This window comes from Anser brachyrhynchus, assembly GCF_964034855.1.
Source record: "Anser brachyrhynchus genome assembly, chromosome: 1".
NCBI classification, from domain to species: domain Eukaryota; kingdom Metazoa; phylum Chordata; class Aves; order Anseriformes; family Anatidae; genus Anser; species Anser brachyrhynchus.
The window spans coordinates 64,286,544-64,305,035 of NC_137694.1; the positions used below are offsets into that span (position 1 = coordinate 64,286,544).

Consider the following 18,492-nt stretch of genomic DNA (forward strand, 5'->3'; position numbering starts at 1 on the left):
TGTTATTAAAATTAATTGCCCTCTCATTGACATATGCTGCTGTTAGAGCAAGCTATGAACTGGTTTTGCACAACCTGACATTTGAAATGAAGAGCAAATTAAGGCAATATCTAGCTGTCAGCCAGTCATCTGATGGAATTTACTATAGATCATTATGTGTCTAACAGCATTATGTGTTGAACTGCTAACGTTGCCTTCACAGATGGTGTGAGGTTTTGGGCATTTAGGACACTGGCATCATGGAAAATAAATTCAGATTTAATCCAGAAGCGAGCAGAATAATGTAGCAAACAATTGTTCTGTAGAGGATTAATTTCTCCATTTTGTTGTAGAGGTGTGTTGTGCTTATTCGTTTAAAGAAAATATGAGTGTGATTTATTACTGTCACTGCATATAGGGAATGAGAGTTTTTTCCACAACTTTGCTTTCTTAGCTGAATGGTATTATGGTATTATCTCTGGCAAAAGTGTTCTCTACAGGCTATTTTTCATATTCTTTCCCTTCTTTGAATTCTAGAGACTAAGACAATAGAACAACAAAGTGGCTACACATTTGATAACAAAGGACTGGTCACAGCATTTAACTTTGGAAGTACTCCTGGTGGAAACTGAAGGATCATCTACGAAGGTCAATGGGAAGGGTTTCATCATTACTTTTTCTTAAAATCATCATGACTTCTGAGTGATAGGGGAGGGTAATTCAATGCTGCTGAAGGTTTTCTGAAATGTAGCAGTGTGCTTCCCCCACCAGAATGCTTTTTCTAACCAGCTACTGTAATGTACAAATTCTTGTGGTGTTTTTATAATTTGATGGACTGAAAAGGAAACATTTGTCCTCAAGGAACCTGAATGACTGGGAGGGGCCAGGCTGCATCTAATTGAGTTGCACTTCTCAGGTTTTTGCTGTGCAGAATTGATAGATTCATATGGATAACAGTGCCTTCTGTTGTACATGGATTGCCTGAACAAATGGATTTTGGAGTGCATTATAATTTTTTTAAGTGTAAGGACATTTCTTGATACACTGTAAGCCTTGGTTCCATGTTTTCCTGTCATCTGCTTTTTACTACATGGTTTAATTGTTTGTTGGTTGCATAGATATTGCTGGATTCAGAATACTATCTCATCTTCCCTATTTGGTGCAGACCAAATGTGTATAGGGAAGTGTCTGCTGGAGTTGCAAAAGCATACACTGGTTGTGTCAGAGTGTCTTAACAAAATTGCAGATTTTCCCTTGATGTAGTAGTCTTAAATTATTTCTCTTAGTCATGAAATCAGCTCACTTGAGTTACAATGGCACATGTGGCAGGTGGATATCCTAAATCTGTATTGACGTTACCTCCTGCCTGCACAAGTGGCATGGCCTTCAGATGTAGATGTTCTACACGACAGCTTTTTATTTCCACTATTTTTGCTGAATATTGGATTTTACTTGGGTTCCTATAGCCCGCCTTTCTGTTTTTATTCATTCATTACCATTCCAGTGGTAGTACTGAATAAAGTGGTACAAAGTATTTACAATATTTTATTTATCTTGATAGAAGAAAAACAGCTCTGAACTTGTTTCTTCTTACTGTTACTCTTCGGTGATTGAATTTCTGGTCTGCATTCCATTTGGCTGTTCTCGTTCCGTACTGAAATTTTGTTATCTGACAGATTTTTTTTTCCTGAATTTCAAAGACTTGTTTCTCATAAATTGGAACATATATATAACAGGTTTTTAGTGAATACGTTTGTTTAGTGAGAAACTTGCCATTATGAGAAACTGATAGCAATACTAATTTGAATAGGTGCCCTTTCTCTCGATCTTTTGGGATCTCAGTGATGTAGCCAAAATAAGTTGGGGTGCTTTAGAATGTGAAGTTTGAATTGGAGATAAAACATTTAGTCCAGATTTTGTCTCTGTGTTAATTTCTTTAAGACGTAAAAATATTTACCAAGCGGTTTAAAGCACATACGGATTATATATTTCTGTAGAGCAGTGCCCCAGCTAGAAAATCAAAGCCCTTCCCATGCCCTATCAGATTTTCAAGGATTGTAGATAATTACAAATTGCTGGCCCCTTCAGTGTCCTGAAGCGCTGGTTTTTTTTTTTGTTTTTTTTTTTTTTTTAAATATGTAAGAGTCATAGTTCAGTCTGATAAATCGGAAGCTCTCTGTGCCTTGGCATCTGGAAGAGGCCATAGTGTTGCTGCCTATTCCTTGCCCCATATGCTGGAACTTTCTCAGTCTTGCAGTCATGGGGCAGAAGGTTCCCCACCATTTTTCTTGTTTCTGCACCTTTGTGTGGGACTCACTCCAGCACTGCTGATGCCTTTCTTTTTTCTTCCCCCACAGCAGATGCAGAGTAAAATTGATTCATGCAGGTTTTTCACTGCTCTTATTCACATAGTAGCAATGGTGAAAATTTCCCACTTTTAGCTCTGGTTTTCCATATGGGAAACTGGGAGAATTCCACGGATTGCATTTTCAAAAATGAAAAATACTGCATTAGACATTTTCTTACAGATCAAATAACAGAGGGCAGAGAGGCCATGAAAATCATAGGTCACTTTTGCTAATTTAGGCCTGGGGATGTGTTTACTGAAACAGCAGGAAAGTATTACATCCAGTTTGTTGGTGAGTTTCTCAGAAGCCGTAGAAGTTTTTGAAATAATTACAAATTTAAGAATTTTTTTTTTGAAGTTTAAGGATATGAATGACTTCTCTGATAATTGAGGTTAAGTATTAGTCAGGTAAACTGTTTAAGATTTCTATTATTTTATTAAAAAAAAAAAAAGATTGAGTGGGATTTCTTTCAAAGCCCATCTTCCTCCTGTACACTGGCATGCAGAGTAGAAGGGGGATTTATTTTTCTTCTGCTAATAAGGTTGCTTGCACAATCACAAGTTAATATTCAGGAGATAATGTGTTCAAGGAAAAATCTGCTTTTGCATAGCATCATCTTTGTGTTGCTCAGCTGAACTGTGGCTGCTCCCTAGTTCTGCTGCTTCTATACTTTTCAAGTCAACTGCCAAGAAAATTTCATCCAGATGTTTCTTACAAGGGGTTTAATCAGCAGCATGGAGTCGGGAATCTTTGTTGTCTGCTTTGCAGTGGGAGTCGGAGATATCTGAGGGGATGGCATGTAAAAAGGTTAAATGCCCTTCTCTTCCCAGGAGATTCATGAGCAAATGTTTCTACTGGCAAAAACAAATGTTAATTATTTCATTTCTTTTTTTGAAAAGGGATTCCATCCAAAAAGATTTATTGGGCTCTAGCCTCCACTTTAACATATGGTTCTCTTTTAACATGATAAATATGCGTTTGTACATGATCATAAATAGGTAATGGATTTTAGGGATTTCTTTCTGAGTTGTGTCCAGCTTTGTACTGCATTAAAAGGAGAGTAACACAAACATGGATTACTGTCTGACTTGGAGGCCAAGGTAATCATGGGGTATCACATACCGGCATTGGCCGTCCAAGCACGATGTATTTGCCACTGGAAGTACAGAGAATCGTGAATGTATTGTAAAATAAAACAAAGGCTGATAACCGGTGACCTGTGTTACCCCATGCCCATGTTCCCAAAGTGTGAAGGTGACTCATGGGCACCATGAGGGCTTTACGTATGAAATTAGCATTGTGTTGGTTATAATAATGTCAAATGTTAACTTAAATGATAAGTTTATTTTCTAGATTAAATTAACCCATGCTGGGTATTGAATCGCATATACTGTTTGGTCACTCTTAAGAGGAAAATAAGGATGACCACGTGTTTTGGCTGCTTCTTTTTTGCTTTCTTTCTTTCAAAGTTGAAGTATTTGTTTTGCTTTTGTAACAAAGCAAAATCCTTCAACAAAATGGCCAGCTCTGGGAAGAGAACAGAATATCAAACGAAGAAAAAAATCCTAAAAAACAACAAGCAAAAAAACCAAACCCCCTTATGCACACAGTCAGTTTGAAGTAGATGTGCTTTGTGATTGTAAGTCAAAATATGTAAAGAATGTTACACAAAATGATATCGTGAGATCCTTTATTTTAAGGGGAAAGGGTGCCTGCAGGGTGTCAAGGAGACATGAAATGAAATGCTTTTTGGCTATGAAGTCCAGGCAGCTTGTGACTCTGGATTCCATTATACATTGAGGAAAGACGGTAGGACAGTAGATGACTTTTCTTTTTTCTCCTGTAAAGCAGGAGTCTATCTTGAGACTTGTAAGCCAAAGGAATTGTAGACAGCATGAATGATTAACTGTGCTTTGTTTCCACAATACTTCTTAGTCTTTTTTCTTCCCTCCTTTCCTTCCCTTTGACAACCACTGTTACTAGGTATTACAGGGGTACTCAGAATATCTGAAAAAATAAAGCTTAAACAAAATTTGTTAAATCCCATTGTTTCTGAAGCAGTGGAGCCTATCCATTGCAGTTTTATCTATAGAAGAAAGTCTCATTTAACATGTGCATGTGATGCAAAACTACAAAACCCCTTTGCTTGTGTCTGCAGTTTGAGAAGAACCTTTCTGTGATTTACTGCTTCAAATGGGTAGATCCCAAAATGGTACTTGAAATCCCTGCACCTTGTACTTAAATTTGCTCAAAGGGTAGGCAAAAATACAATGTATAATTGGGGTACTTAGTCCTAGTTCTTATACGTGCCATAGTCAGTCTTTTGATATGTGAGTTCCTCGAGGATCTCCAGCTCTGAATGAGGATGTTATTCAAGTCCAAGAGTCTTTGCATCTTTGCAGCTGGACAGAGAATCATGTTTCCCTCACCACAGCAAAGCATACAGCTGGTATGGCTACCAATGTCTTGACAGTGTGAGTGAAAATAGCACTCTTCTTCTCTCAGTTGTCGTATCTTAACCCAAATGGATGGGATACAGTAAAGATGGATGTTCTGAGTTTGCTAGAGAAAGCCAGACACTGTGCCAGGTAGTAGAAAGTCTTAGCATAAAACCATATCATGAAGGGGATGTATGAACAGGCCAAGCTGCTTTCCTTTGACATCTCTTCCACTGCTGGTACTTCTGTAAACAAATAAACAAAAAAGCCCCACCCCATAAAACAAAAAATAAAACAACAGTGTAATATGAATGAGAACTAAAGCAGTGCTTGTGCATTTCTCTGGTCTGCAGATCTAATCACTACTCAATTCAAATGCGCGGAGATACTTTTAAATATGCAACATCTGTCCAGATGTCAGTAACCTGAATCTGACAGCTATTAATATGAGGTAAAGATTTTGTGGGATTTTCTCTAGCAGAGAAAAGATGCATCCCTTTAAAAAGTCTGAGAACATCTTGTCTTGGCTGAAGTGCAATCACCACTGGGAGAAGCTCAGTGGGATTACAGCTTTTCTTAAAAGTTGTCAACATACATCCTACCAAACTGCTGTGTCAAAGGAGCTAACTGACCAACTATTCCCTGACTAATGAATTTTGTTTTGCAGTTCAAAGAGAATCTGCAGGCATATGCAATTGCAACGGTGCAGGAATCAAGAAAGCACCCATTTAAATTGAGTTGATGTGTTTGATATGATCCTGCACTGTTCGAGTGTTCAAGAATTTGAGAGAAAGGCATAGAACAAGAATGGGCTTGACTTCTTGGGCAGACCCAGATTTGGTGTAATGCTGTGAACTCAGGATCTGAAAGCAATCTTGATTACAAATGGGTAATTGTGCATACCAGGAAAAAAAAAAGAGGCGGAAGTGGTAAGTTAATGCTAGGATTCTCTTCACAGGCTGTACGGAGGCTCACAGGTTTAAGTGCTTGGCTATGTGCATGGTGGGGTGGGAGATGTACTTTCAGATGGATTGATTTCTCCAATGTGAACGGAACTGTATCAGCTCCAGGGTTCACCTGAGGTGAATGGAGAAGGTTGGTCAGAAGTTGCCTACTGGCCCATCCTGGATTATGTTATACAAAACGAAGTGCAAAATCTGAAAAATGATTTACCAGTTGAAGCTGCTGAGCAACAAAAACTAGTGTTTTCTTGAAAGGAGATTTTAATATGTTCAGTTATGTTTCAGTTTTTTTGCCCTCACTCAAAATGCAGAATTACTGCCTGATGTGTAGGCCTATCGGTATTTCACAGGGCTGTTTACTGTTCAAGGTGATTTTCCAAGAAGTTTTCCTCATTCTTTTTGACATGTTTGTGTGAGTAAAGTTGCACGTATCCCTCTCTCACTACTTTCTACGCACAGAGATCTTGGCAATGGACCTCAGAGGAAGAACAGTGCTTTGAAAGGACAAGACTGTACATAAGCAGGTTATTTTTAGAAAACGGAAGAACTATGGCCTCTGAACAAAGTATGAAACAATAAATATTTATACAAAAGTGCATGAGGTAAAGAAATTTATATTAAACAATATAAGTGAGATTCTCTTCTTTGATCATGGCTGTAATGTTTTTTGTCATTGCCAAACTTTGTGTGAAAACTGCTTTGAATTGCATGTGTTGCTGGTAATATGCTTAACACAAATCACCTGAAATATTTTTTGGATCAAAAAGAGACCAAAGAGGCCATGCAGATTTCTTTTGATTATTAAATGCAAAGATATGAGCCCATGACTGCAATGACTAGAGGGAGACCACTCTGTGTAACATTTTCAGATTGGATTGCAGGATCATCACCTTTGTAAGAAACCTAAAGTACTGCACTGTGGGTTGGCTTTGAGGGCAAGAATTGACAAATGCAAAACACGCATTGATGACGAGAAGAATCTCTTTCTAACTTGAAGAATTCTGTACAGTGTTCTAGTAAGCTGTGCTGAATTTGCTTTAAAAATAGTAATAAATCTTATTGCTTAGGTCAAATGTTACATCTGTTGTGCATTTATATGGGAGGAATAATATTTCTTAAAAAAATGTAACATGCCACCTACCAAGGAGCCCAATCTCAGTTTATAGCCTCTCTTCATACAGCCATAAAACTTATTTACAAGAACACCCCAGAATTAATTTTAAACAAATGTGCGTGTTATCCAGAGTTAATGTGCGTTTGTGTAGCAGTTCGTGTTTGTTAATCTCAGGCTTGCAAAGTCCACTATTCATATGAATGGTTTGCATGCAAACGAACATAACTGATGTTTGATGTAGATGAGATCATTATGGATCGTCCCAATACAATTACCAAAAATGTCAGAATAGTGAAGATAGTGATCTTGCGTTCCTGCACCAGAGCTTGGACCAGTCTTCTGTGTGTGGAATTCACAAAGCAGACAGTTTTACCAAACCTTCACAGAACAAGAGATTAATCCTGCTTGAAACTGTGAGCCTGATATTTTTATCAGCGGAATATTTCCATCACGGTGAGTTCCTAAAGAAGCCTGTTTGTTAGATTGTGCTGTTTGATAATGCTTGCCTTTTTCTGTACAGGGCAGTTTTGCAATTCCTCCACAGTACCTCTAAGAGCAGTGGTTAGTGGCACATAATCATAATGGAGAGGCTGAGTTAGCGTAGTTTGCCCAAAGTCATAGCAGTGTGTTGCAACTGGCAAGAGAGATTAAAATTCTGGTTCTATAACAGTGCCTGGGAGTTTTACCACTGGCTCTTACGGAGGCAGGATTTCACCCAAGGCATTTGCTAGGTCCTAGTGTTTGTACCACTGTTAATACCTTCCAGAGAAGCTCTGCCAGAACATACTTCATTTATGAAACTGCTTAGTACCAGTGAGCTCTAGTGAGCTGCAATTTTAACCTGTCTAGCAGTGGCATTGTTTAATTGTATCTCGTGTGGGTTTCTTGGTGTGATGAGCTCTGCTGTAGAAAAATGGTTCTCAGCTGGATGATTGCTGATTGCCAGTTCCTCTTGAGGCTTTGAAGTGAACCTAATCACGTGGGAGTAGAACTTCAGGTGACCTGTGGTATCATCTGTACCACGTATCGGGGTGTTGGGAAGCTTATGGCCTCTCTGCAGGTATTAACAAACACGCGGCATTAGTTGTGAAGGTGTAGGCTGTGATTGCCACTTCTAACAGACTCTGAAAGAGTGTATTTTTTACTGAAGTAAATACATGGCTCTCATGCCTCCTCCTGCCCTCTGACCGCGTCGATCTTTTAGATGAAGTTGAATTCTTAAGCTGAATACTAACTCGAAATCCTTTAAAATGGTAATTTCTTTTAGTTAGTCCCCAATAAGGATGAAAGTTGATCAATGTTTGCTTTCTCTTGGTATCAGGTATGTTAAATGCATAATTTAAACAATTTAATTACCTTTTTGATTAAATTGATGGGACTTTAACCATTCCCACGCAGTTTCCTACTGATTTTTTGCTTTTTCTGGCAGAGTTCAAGCTACATGGATTTGTGCGCACATCAAAAAAACTCTATAGTCATACAAATGAAATTCAGAATAAAAAAAATGTAGTCTGGCAAGGTCATATCAGTATATGAATAATAGTTGTTTTCTTTATTATTGAAGTTACTGGCCTTTTATCTCTCAGCACCTTGTAGAACAGAGCATGCAGCAGCAACAACTAAGGGTGCCTGCAGCTTCCAAGTCTCCCTGCTCAATTAATTATAAATAATCCATACAGCCCTTTTTAGTACAACATGCCTTGCACCTGACTCTGCCTCAAGAGGTTGTGCAAAGCGCAGTAGTGGAGCTAAATGGCTGTACCATTATGTAGGCATCTGACCGCAGCTGTGGGGCTGACATCTGCACCTCAGTAGCAGCTGTGACTGTGTTGTGGAAGGGCTTTGTGGGTGTGGAGAAGGCAAACCCTGTCTTATGTTTTCCTCCTGCCATAAGCGTCTTTCTGGAGGACGCAGGGGGTTGAACAAAACCACACCATAATGTATCTGAATGTGCACTGATCAGAAGCAGCTATCATTTCTATGTGCAGACCTCTCAAATCTGAGATTAAACAGCGACATGAGTCTGGTTCCTCAGTACAGCACGGACTGTGATTGCTGAATTTTGCCAAACAAGAATCAGTTCAATTAGGGTAAACAGCATGATTAGGTTAATCTGTATTATTGTTTTGAAGAAAGACTGACAGGATCTGTCTTCACCATTGTGAGGGGGAAAAAAACAACAGGCTAGCCAAGAGAGAGTCCATGCCCAAGAAGCCCCCCAGACATTGATTTCACTGGAAAAGCGAGCATGGAAATTGCCCCGAGGAAGAGTAACTACTTGTGACATTCAATTACAGAATATTTATCCATTGCTTCATTGATCAAAAGGATTGCTGATTTCATAACGGTAAGTGTCCAGGAAGACTAAGGTAAGGAGATTGCCACTGTGCTCCTCTGTAAGTACAGCTGGTTTCAGAACCCAGGGGTGTTTGAGCCACCTGGCGGGAGGAACCAAAGGATGTTTCTGGTTGCCAAAGGCCGTTCTCTCCAGAAGAAAGAGTTCTGCAGTCTCAGGCTGCCTCAGTTTTTGTGGTTTCTTCCTCCTGACTGTTGCAAGGGCATATCTGATTGTTTAATGGGATTTTCTGTTACTGAATGATTGATATTCTTCAAATAAAACACGCATACTGAAAAACCACTGCCACTGCATGACTGAAGCAGCGGCTGCTTGTGGTTGCAAATCATGCCTTGCTTCCTCTGACAGAGGGATGGGGGAGAGTGCTTGTATTTATCTCCTGTCTGCTCTGGCTAGACTTTGTTACCCCCTCACTTTTCTATCCGTCGTGTAGCTTTAGGATTCAGTGGTTTTCCGGGGCATGAGGATCTTGCCTTAGATCTTCAGCTTCTGCTTCTTGTAAACAAATAAATATTCTCACTCAGCTGTGATTCTGGATTCCTCCTCTCACATGCATTCACACGCGCAACCTCCTCTCACGTGCACACCTCTTCCCCCTCTCACATGTGCTGCTCTTTGGGGTGGCTGTGGTGCGTGACTGTGAGGTACTGAATTAGTAAGAACTGCAGAAACGAAGGCAGATTTTTTGCCAATAGTTACTGCCACAGAGCATAGATTATTAATCGCTGGATTCTCTTACTATTGTGCTTCTGTAGATACACTGTTGTGTTAAGTGTTTTTATGCAGATCTTGAGCAAGTGTTTCACTGCCTGATTACTGAATTGGGGCCTGATTGAATGAAATTCTGTAACTACAGCAGGTTGGGAAAGATAGAGAAACCATGAGGCAAACAGATCCTAGGTTAACAATTACAGGAAAAATAGAATTGTTTTGTTTATGAACTCTAAGTAGTTTATAGCTTAATATTCTTGCTCTGCTCCTGATTTTGGAGAAGGAAAAAAATAATTCTTTCATTTTTCATACGGGAAGGGAGTTGCAGTTGACTTTTACCTCCATATTTTACTTTTTGCCAGTACTGCTGCAGGAAAAAAAAGCACCAGCTACTTAAACATAATGTCAAAGGACATATGCTAGTTTATTTTGCTGCCATCTTTGTGGCTTTCATCCAAGGTCACTTGTATTATGGAGGCCTGAGTCCAAGATTTATTCTGCTGCAGGAGATTGCCTAACAGGACATTAACAGTTTGTAACCTAATGAATTTCCAAAGCCATGTGAAAGCACTGGAAAGCATTTCATCCTTTCCTGAATGATTTCTTTTTCACAATGTAGTTTTGTACAATACTATCTTCTTACTCTTTTTTTATACTATTCCATTTTTGGTTAAAGACAAATAGGGGAAGAACCAAAACAAACCCCTGTGGATATGATCTTTAAAGACACAAAGAGGTGTCCGCTAGTATGTGTAGCCCTAAGGAGGAGACAAGGGGAAAGGAGAAAAAAAAAAAAAAAAAAAAAGGCACACCACCTTTTTCAGGCACTGAATTTAGGTTAGAAAGCTTATTTTGTTAGGCTTTTGTAAGACGGGAGGGAACAGCGGTGTGCTTCTAAGGCATCAGCTGTTCTGAATCACCCTTGGGGAAAACCTACTTTCTTCTCTTTTTATAAGGAAAATGAATGGGAAATGAACCATCCAGGTCAGGTGGGTGAGTGTGCTAATATGAATATACCTCTGGTAACCACCAGAGGTATATTTGGAGGGGAAAGAGAAACAGGAGGATTATAACCAACTAAATAAAAAAGAAAAGCCTCCACTTTTTGTTTGCTGATTGTGTGCAAGTGTACAGTCAATTTTGCTGATGCTTGTATATGAGAGAGATTCTGAAACATGGGAGTAATTTAATGCATATGCTTTGTTTTGCTACAGTAAATTAGAGCCTTTCCTTGCCCAGGAGCTGAGCTATAGTTTTTCTTCTGTTTTACAGTGTGATACATTGCCTTAATTGCACCGTCTTTCGTAGCATTTTTGTTGCATTTTATTTTTGTCTTTTCATTGTGGATGCTCCAACACAAATAAAAGATACTACAGCATTCAGAAAACTTGTCAAGATGCATTCAGGTCAGCAGTGCATCAGTGAGTGCAGTGAAAAATAATCTATGAACGTTGAAGTTGTAGGACCTTGAAAAAGGCAGTCAGGAGGAACAGCTTGAAAATCTGCTGAGCAGAAGCACCCAAAGGTAGGTAAGGTTCTAATTAGGGATGACTGAACGTGACAAGCCCCTGGACATGTGTTGCCCAGATCCTGATCTTTCTGCTGACCATTTGCCAATCATTTAGGATTAGGGGAAAATCTGAAAGAAGGGAAATGTAACACATGAGGGGAGTATGTTACAGAGCTGGAGTTTCTGTGAAATTCTCTTACTATCCCTGCTTGAAAACTTAAAACCACAGAACACGCTGGGTTGGAAGGGAGCTCAGGAGGTCTCTAGTCAACCTTCTACCCAAAGCAGGGTCAACTCTGATGCTCAGGACTTTACCCAGTCAGTCTTGCTGCTCCTTCTGTAGGCTGGGCAGGGCTAGCAGCGGCAGAGTAGCTTGGGTGGGCTGTGTGTGCAGAGATATTAAGAGGGGAGCTGTCTGTCTTGTTCAAAATGTCTTAAGAGCAATAATCCTGATTGAGGTGGCTCTGCTTCAGACAGTCAGAGGATAATTAGGCATTGCATTTGAAAGGAAATGAGCAGAAAAAGCAATAAGCGTTAGTCATGAGTCCCACTACTGTGCAATTTCTAACGCTGGAAACTACAGCTTGCTGGAAGTACCATTCACATCAATTGCGAGTGTATGTCACTTCCTCAGAGCAGTCCAAAAGCTGAAGCACGAACTAGAGAGGCCTGTGTTATGTCCAGAAGTGGTCTGTTAGGATTGCTGGTGTCTGGGAAATAAAAGCCAGAGAGATTGTGAATGGGAGGATCAGATAGCAGAATGTCACACCAGTGATTGTTCTTAGGTCTTCATGGCTGCGTGTTCATCTGAGCAGATGGCTAGGGGTGGCTTCTCCGCAGACTTCAGGTCAATACTAGTATATATTACTGACTTCTCACGAGTTAGTCCTGATGGGGAGGAGGTATAAAAGGAGAAGCTACGTGAGAAATCAGCAGTGTCTCGTTGGGTTGCAAAGTTTCAGCAGGTTTCTAGTGGGTTCTGCTTGCTGAAAGAAGTAAGTTGCTCATTATTCACAAGAGAATACAGAGAGAAGGAGGAGCAGCTTAATGACGAATGGATCTAAGCACGAGGGGCTTAGAGGAATGGAGGGATCCCTGGAGGTTTCAAGGAGATGGGTTGTGACTCCTATCTTCTTAACCTTTTCCAGGGTGTCAGAATATATTGATGAAGGAGAAAAGACTAGATGGGGACATAGTGGCTTTCAAAGGTTCAGAAGAGCACTTGCAGTCATTTACTTTGTGTTACTGCAGCGGAAAGTAGAGGCATGCCTATGACCTGGAAGGTGCTTGCTCAACCCTAGGGTAGAGAGATGTAGCCAAGACAACTGTGCCTTCAAGTCTGAAGCTCTGCCATCGAGCTTTTACTTCTTTGCAATGATACAGCAATGGTAGATGCAAATGTGTCGTCTTATGGATATATCATGAAAACAGGCAGGAGAGATGAGTCTGTGGGAAGGGCTGAGATGTAAAACAGAAGTGAGGCAGAGGGGGCACACAGGCACACACAAGCTTAGGGAGAAGATACAGAGCAGTTAATATAGAGTCTGTGTTTTTTTGCTTCTGTAACTCTCTCCCATATTCCTACTGTAATTTGTGAGGGAAACATTTTTCCTCTGGTACTAAACCCAGGTGGCTGCCAGAGAGCCAAAGCCCTCCAAGCTGAGGTACAGCTCTGCCAAAACCCACACGAGTTCAGTGGCTCCTCTTCACGCGAGGCTTTTGCCTGCAGGTCTTTCTCAAAAGGACATGTGTCGGGGCACTGCTGTGATGCCCATGGTCTCAGCACTGTGCTACCCCCCTTCGGGCTGGGATGAGGGCAGGGAGCATGGCCGTGGGCGCCGGGACACGTGTGGGCAGGGTGGGACCAGGCCCGGCCTGGCACTCGGCAAACCCAGGGTGAAAACATGGTGGGGTTCTGGCCTCCCCTCAGCTGCTGCAGCTGGGCGGGAATCGCAGCTTCTCTGCAGGCTTCCTGCTTGGTTGTGGAAGGGTTGGCTGTTCCGTAGTCTTTCTTTGCAGTTGCTGTCATTTCCCAAATAGCATGGCTTCGTGACCCGCTGGAACCCAGAGATTTTCACAATCACATAACTTTGGATATCTCCGGCCGGGCCCGAGGCTGCCTTTCCTATTTCCCTGCAGAAAGCTGCTGTTACTGAAATGACTATACACTAAGTTGAGCACGGTAGGGAGTTCTCAGGAAGGTCATACTTCTGAAAATGACTGTGTTACACTGAAAGAGGGAGCAACTGTGTCCGTACCATCCCAGCACATTAACTAGAGGAGTTGTAAAACTTGAATCTTTAAAATCCTGACTGAAATGATACAGCTCAGCTTCTGTATGCTCTTGATTACAATACTTGATTGCCTAGAACTGCTTACAGTAGCTAAAAATATCTGATATATTCAAGCTATCAACGACACATCCAGAATATAATACTGGATGCCACCCACTGCCTTGAAATATTTTTTCACCACGTGCCTGACTTGTTAGAGGAGCCAGAAGGCAGGGAGAAAGACAGTCAGGGGTGACATTGAAAGAAAGGCTCCCTTATTGCTTATCTAACTTGTTGGATCAGTTTGTGGTTCAGAGGTTTGTAGTACTAAAAGCTGTTTGCAAAGTGTCATTATTTAAATTGTTGCAATCTCTCTGAGGGTGTTGGAGGGCTGCTTCAAGTCCAGCACTTCCTAGGGAAGCTGATAGCAAAAGGCATTTCTGTAGGTTTTATTGCATACTTGTGACATTGTGTTTTGGTCAACAGCAATGTTTGGATTCATGAGACAATTTTATTGAGCTCAGCTGTACCATTATATGAATGACTGACATTCAAATATCTAACATTTTTAGAATAAAAATAGATTTTCCATTTGTTTAAGTGTGCATGGGTTACTTTCGACACAGTATGTATGCCAGTCAGATTTGAAGAAGAAGAAATCTCAACATTCACTATCAACTTGGTTCTGTAGGCCAAACAAGCATCTAAGGAAGCAGTATTTCAGAGGAGAAAATCCTAGGTCTCTACACACGTGATTTCTGATGCTGTAACCTCCATCAAGCACTCTTTTTGGCAGTTTGGTAGTTTTCTGAGAGCCCTTCTTAGCAGTCTAGGATCCCTCCCCCCCCACACACCCTCTGCCTTGCTCCTACATCTATCTTGCACTTGGTCTTATTTCTGTTTAACTCAGGGAATGACGGAATGTCTTTATTCAATGCCTTTTTGCTATTGATGCTCAAGAGCTTTACTTCTGTATGTCATTGCCTTCACTTGTGGGAAGGATATTAAATTCATCTACAACAAGCTTGCTTTTAGTATAAGGGCTTGTCCTTAGAATTATCAGCGTGGGACATTTCTGCATTGTATGTTAGAATTCATATGATTCAAGTGAATGGCTGTAGAAGGAGCCAACTCATCTTGCCTGTGCCAGACAGAGCTCATTTCTGCAACTGATGTGTCATCATCCAGTCTTCGCCGCAGGACTACATTCTGTGCATAGGAAGTGTCAGCCGTGGAGAAAAGGCTCCAAAAGTGGAGTGCAACCATTTATAAACCTGCAGCAAAACACAAAAAATGCTTCCAGTTACATGCCAGAGGTCATGCCTTGGGATTTCTATCGTGTATGATTTCTCATCCCATGGTCTTCAGGAATGACGTACATGTAACTTTTAATTTGCTTTAATAGTGAGCGTTTTTGAGAAGATCAGGTCAGGCAGAGCTCAGCTGGCTATCAAGTCCCCATCTGTGGCGGTACTTAAGAGATGTGTGTGGATGTGGCACTGAGGGACATGGTTTAGTGATGGGACTCAGTAGGTCAGGTTGATGGTTGGACTTAATGATATTGAAGGTCTTTTCCAAGCTAGATGATTCTATGATTTTCATTCTGTATTGTCACCAGTTTCGTGATTCATCATTCCCAGAAGGACAGATTTTTGGTTAGGTTGCTTTGCATGAACCAACGGATGACACATAGGCTTACCTTTCCTCATCTTTGCGGTATTCAAAGCTTAATTGATGGTTGTTGGAAAAAGATACCAGATACCTTCAGACACCATAGCATTTAAATCCAGGTGAGAAATTATCTTGTCACACCAGAACATTTCTTCCAAGCAGAAGAGAGCTTCATTAAAGCAGAGCAATGTCTGTTATGTACCTGCTATAAATGGCTTGTTTTTCTGACCTGATTATTTGGAGAATCTGGACTTGGAGCACACCCAATTGCTCTGCAAGCTACCTCAACGTAATGCTCCTTTTCCAGAAACATTCAGATCCTAGTCTCCCTGGTCCGTGGTGTGACTAGACCCCAGGGAATTATTGAATGGGCTCTTCTTCTTTGTAAAACAGCAAATTACCGGATCTTGTATTAGCAGTGGGGGCTTGATGGAGCCCTCCCTGTCCCCCACTGTCATACAGAGTTGCAAAGAGCGCTGGTAAATTTATCAATGGCTTCTGCTGCCCAACAGAATCCCACCCTAAGACAGTGGGGCAAGTATTCTGTTTTTGGAGCACACATCTAGGTAATGCATCTCTGTGATCACAGAGGCAATGGAGCAGCTGTGGCACTGCATGTGTTTCAGCCTAATGAATGAGGACAAAGCCCCAGGCAGTCTAATCTTGCTGGCCCTGCTTTGAGCAGGAAGTTGGACTAGATGACCTGCAGAGGTCTCTTTCCATCTAAATTATTCTATGACTCTAATACAGCTGCCTGAGCATATAGCCAGAATCAGGGGTGGTTTAAACAAGTAGTGCTGAAGCCATTGCTGCTGCAGCTGCTCTTGGGCAGGGGCTTGCCTCCAAGTGCTGCCTTCATTTCCGCTGAGGAGTGTGGAGGTACAGGGAGATGCAGCTTCTTGGACTGCCCTGTGGTTTGGGCTGTTGTGCAGTCTGAATGCTACAGTGCGTGGCAGTCCTGATGTGCTTCTGCCTTCGTGCATCCCACGTTTGATTCTCCTGTCACCACGGATGTGGCTGGATGTCTACCTTTTAGCAATACTTGCACCAAAGAATCCAGAGCCAGACAGAGTGTCCCTTTGGGTAGCACCAGTGCTTTGTAAAAGGCTCAGGAACCTCCAGATGTGAAATCAGAGGCATTCAGCCACCCCACCTGGCAATCCGTTTTTCTTCCCTGTGAGCTATTTGCTGTGTTTCTCGCAGGGTAGCTGGTTGCACAAGCCAGTGCCAGTTTATTCTGTGGGCAGTGCTGATCTTTTCCGGAATGCAGATATCACATGCCCCTTTCTACCGCTTCCAAACAAGATAAATCACACAAGACTTTCACCTTTATTTTCCACAAATTGATTTTTTCAGTGCTGTGTGCAATGAAAGCTCCTTGTAAACAGGCAGTAACTGAAAGAGCGGGTTCTTTGGAGTTGTGTGTAAACCAAGTTTGAGCCCAAACAGTGACATTTATAGAGGCAGGTGGCTTGTTGAATATTATGCCTAACTGCAAACCGTGATACTAAATGTCAGTCTAGGAATGCTATAAATCCTATCTAAAGAGTGCTCAGATTGTTTTATATGTCAGCATGCTAGCCCAAAGCTCCACACATAAGAAAAGAATGAACAGTGTGGGTGGCATAATTGTTACTTTTTGTTTTTTATATCCCAAACATAGGTTTTTAGCAATCAGGACCTCATAAATTTTACCTCAATGCTTGTCAGAGTTGCTTTGGTTTTCAGCAAAGGGCTTTGAACTCTGCTGGCCCTCCTCCAGAGCTATGATCTTGCCTGCACTGATGTCTGCAGCTTTGGGGGTCTAGTAAAATGCTCCTTACAGAAAGCGTAGCTTCCATCAGTGAAAGGCAGAACCCGACAGGTAGGAATAAGACTTGTTGCCCTTTTAGTTGGGACTTCTTTGCTAATCACCCTCTCCTTTGTGCTCGCTCCTTGCCTTAAGCTGTGGCTGTCCTACAGTTCAGCCCAGGGGGCTTAGGCTTCTGCAGCCTGTGCTGCTCCCCTGCTCATTTCCTCTGCAAGTTCCCTGCCTGACTGGCATTTGAAGGTCCTGCTTGCTCTAGGAAGAGCCCTTTTGCAGCAGGATCTGTGTGAACAGTGTTGCCAGATTTCAAGCCTCTTTGCTTCAGGTGCCCTTCCCGACATGCAGATAAGGCTCTGCAAAGCTTGCCACTGTAACCGCTGGAGACAGAGTGCTGCAGGGCATGCAGCGGGCAGGACTTCTTTCAAAGGAGGTGGGTTTGAATTTGTTTTGATTTCAAATGACTTGCTTGTTTGTTTTGCCACACTTCTTGCTTTGATTTCTTTTCTTTTAGCCTCCCTGGTGTTGCCCAGCAGCCAAAGCCTTTTGGTCAATGTCTCCTGTAGGCTAGGACTCGACAGGTCCTCGATATTGGCTCAAAAGATGACTGCTGCAGTGTGACTTCTGCCTTCCTCCAGCACCTTATCACTGTTCTCACCGCAGGACTCGGTCCAGGATTTGCTTCCTGCACCCGAGGAGCAGGAACAGAGCATCCAGCTGTTCCTCAGGCACCTTGGGCTGGACTGCGAGTGCCAACCAGTGAATATTTGCTGCCCTCGTGGGCTCTGCTGCCAGCAGCAGGTGCGTGCCAGGCTGGCACTTGGGCAATATGTGGTGTGGGTGGCTGTTAAGCCTCCCTGAGCCATCACCTACTGCTGGCTGCTGCTCTGAGCCAGAGGCAGCCTGGCCAGGGAAGCTTCTGCTTCCCTCACAGCAAGCCAGCATCTTTCCTTGGGTTTATGGGAGACGTTTTTCTCTTGATGAAGCACAACGCATGCAGTGCTTGTTTGGGATGTGGGGAAATGTGGGGTTGTTCGCATAACCCTAAATGGACTTGTTCTGAAATCTTTTCTCCTTTTGCAGAAAGCAAATTTCATCTTGAAAAGTCTTTCCCTTAACTATAGCAGACCCACTGCAGGGATGAATGTCATCTTTAAAGAGGAAGAAAAACTATGGGAGGAATTATGTAGTACTGCAGGTTTCCAGTGTGATGAATTTAAGGTACTCAATTTACACCATTATAACTCTTCAAAAATGATTATAAAAGATCACCTCTGTAGCCCAGACTTCGCCTATCTCTCAAGTAGAAAGATCAACTCTTTGTGA

General features: G+C 41.8%; 1 protein-coding gene across 1 annotated transcript in view; it reads left to right on the plus strand.

Annotated features, from left to right (window-relative positions):
* The window catches only part of IPO8 (importin 8), a 51,133-nt gene extending 44,333 nt beyond the window's left edge, over nt 1-6,800 (plus strand). The window contains exon 25 of the mRNA XM_080578828.1: nt 517-6,800. Within this exon, the coding sequence (XP_080434954.1) occupies nt 517-611 (95 nt within the window). The 3' untranslated portion in view covers nt 612-6,800. The remainder of the gene's footprint in view (nt 1-516) is intronic.
* The last annotated feature ends 11,692 nt before the right edge of the window (nt 6,801-18,492 follow it).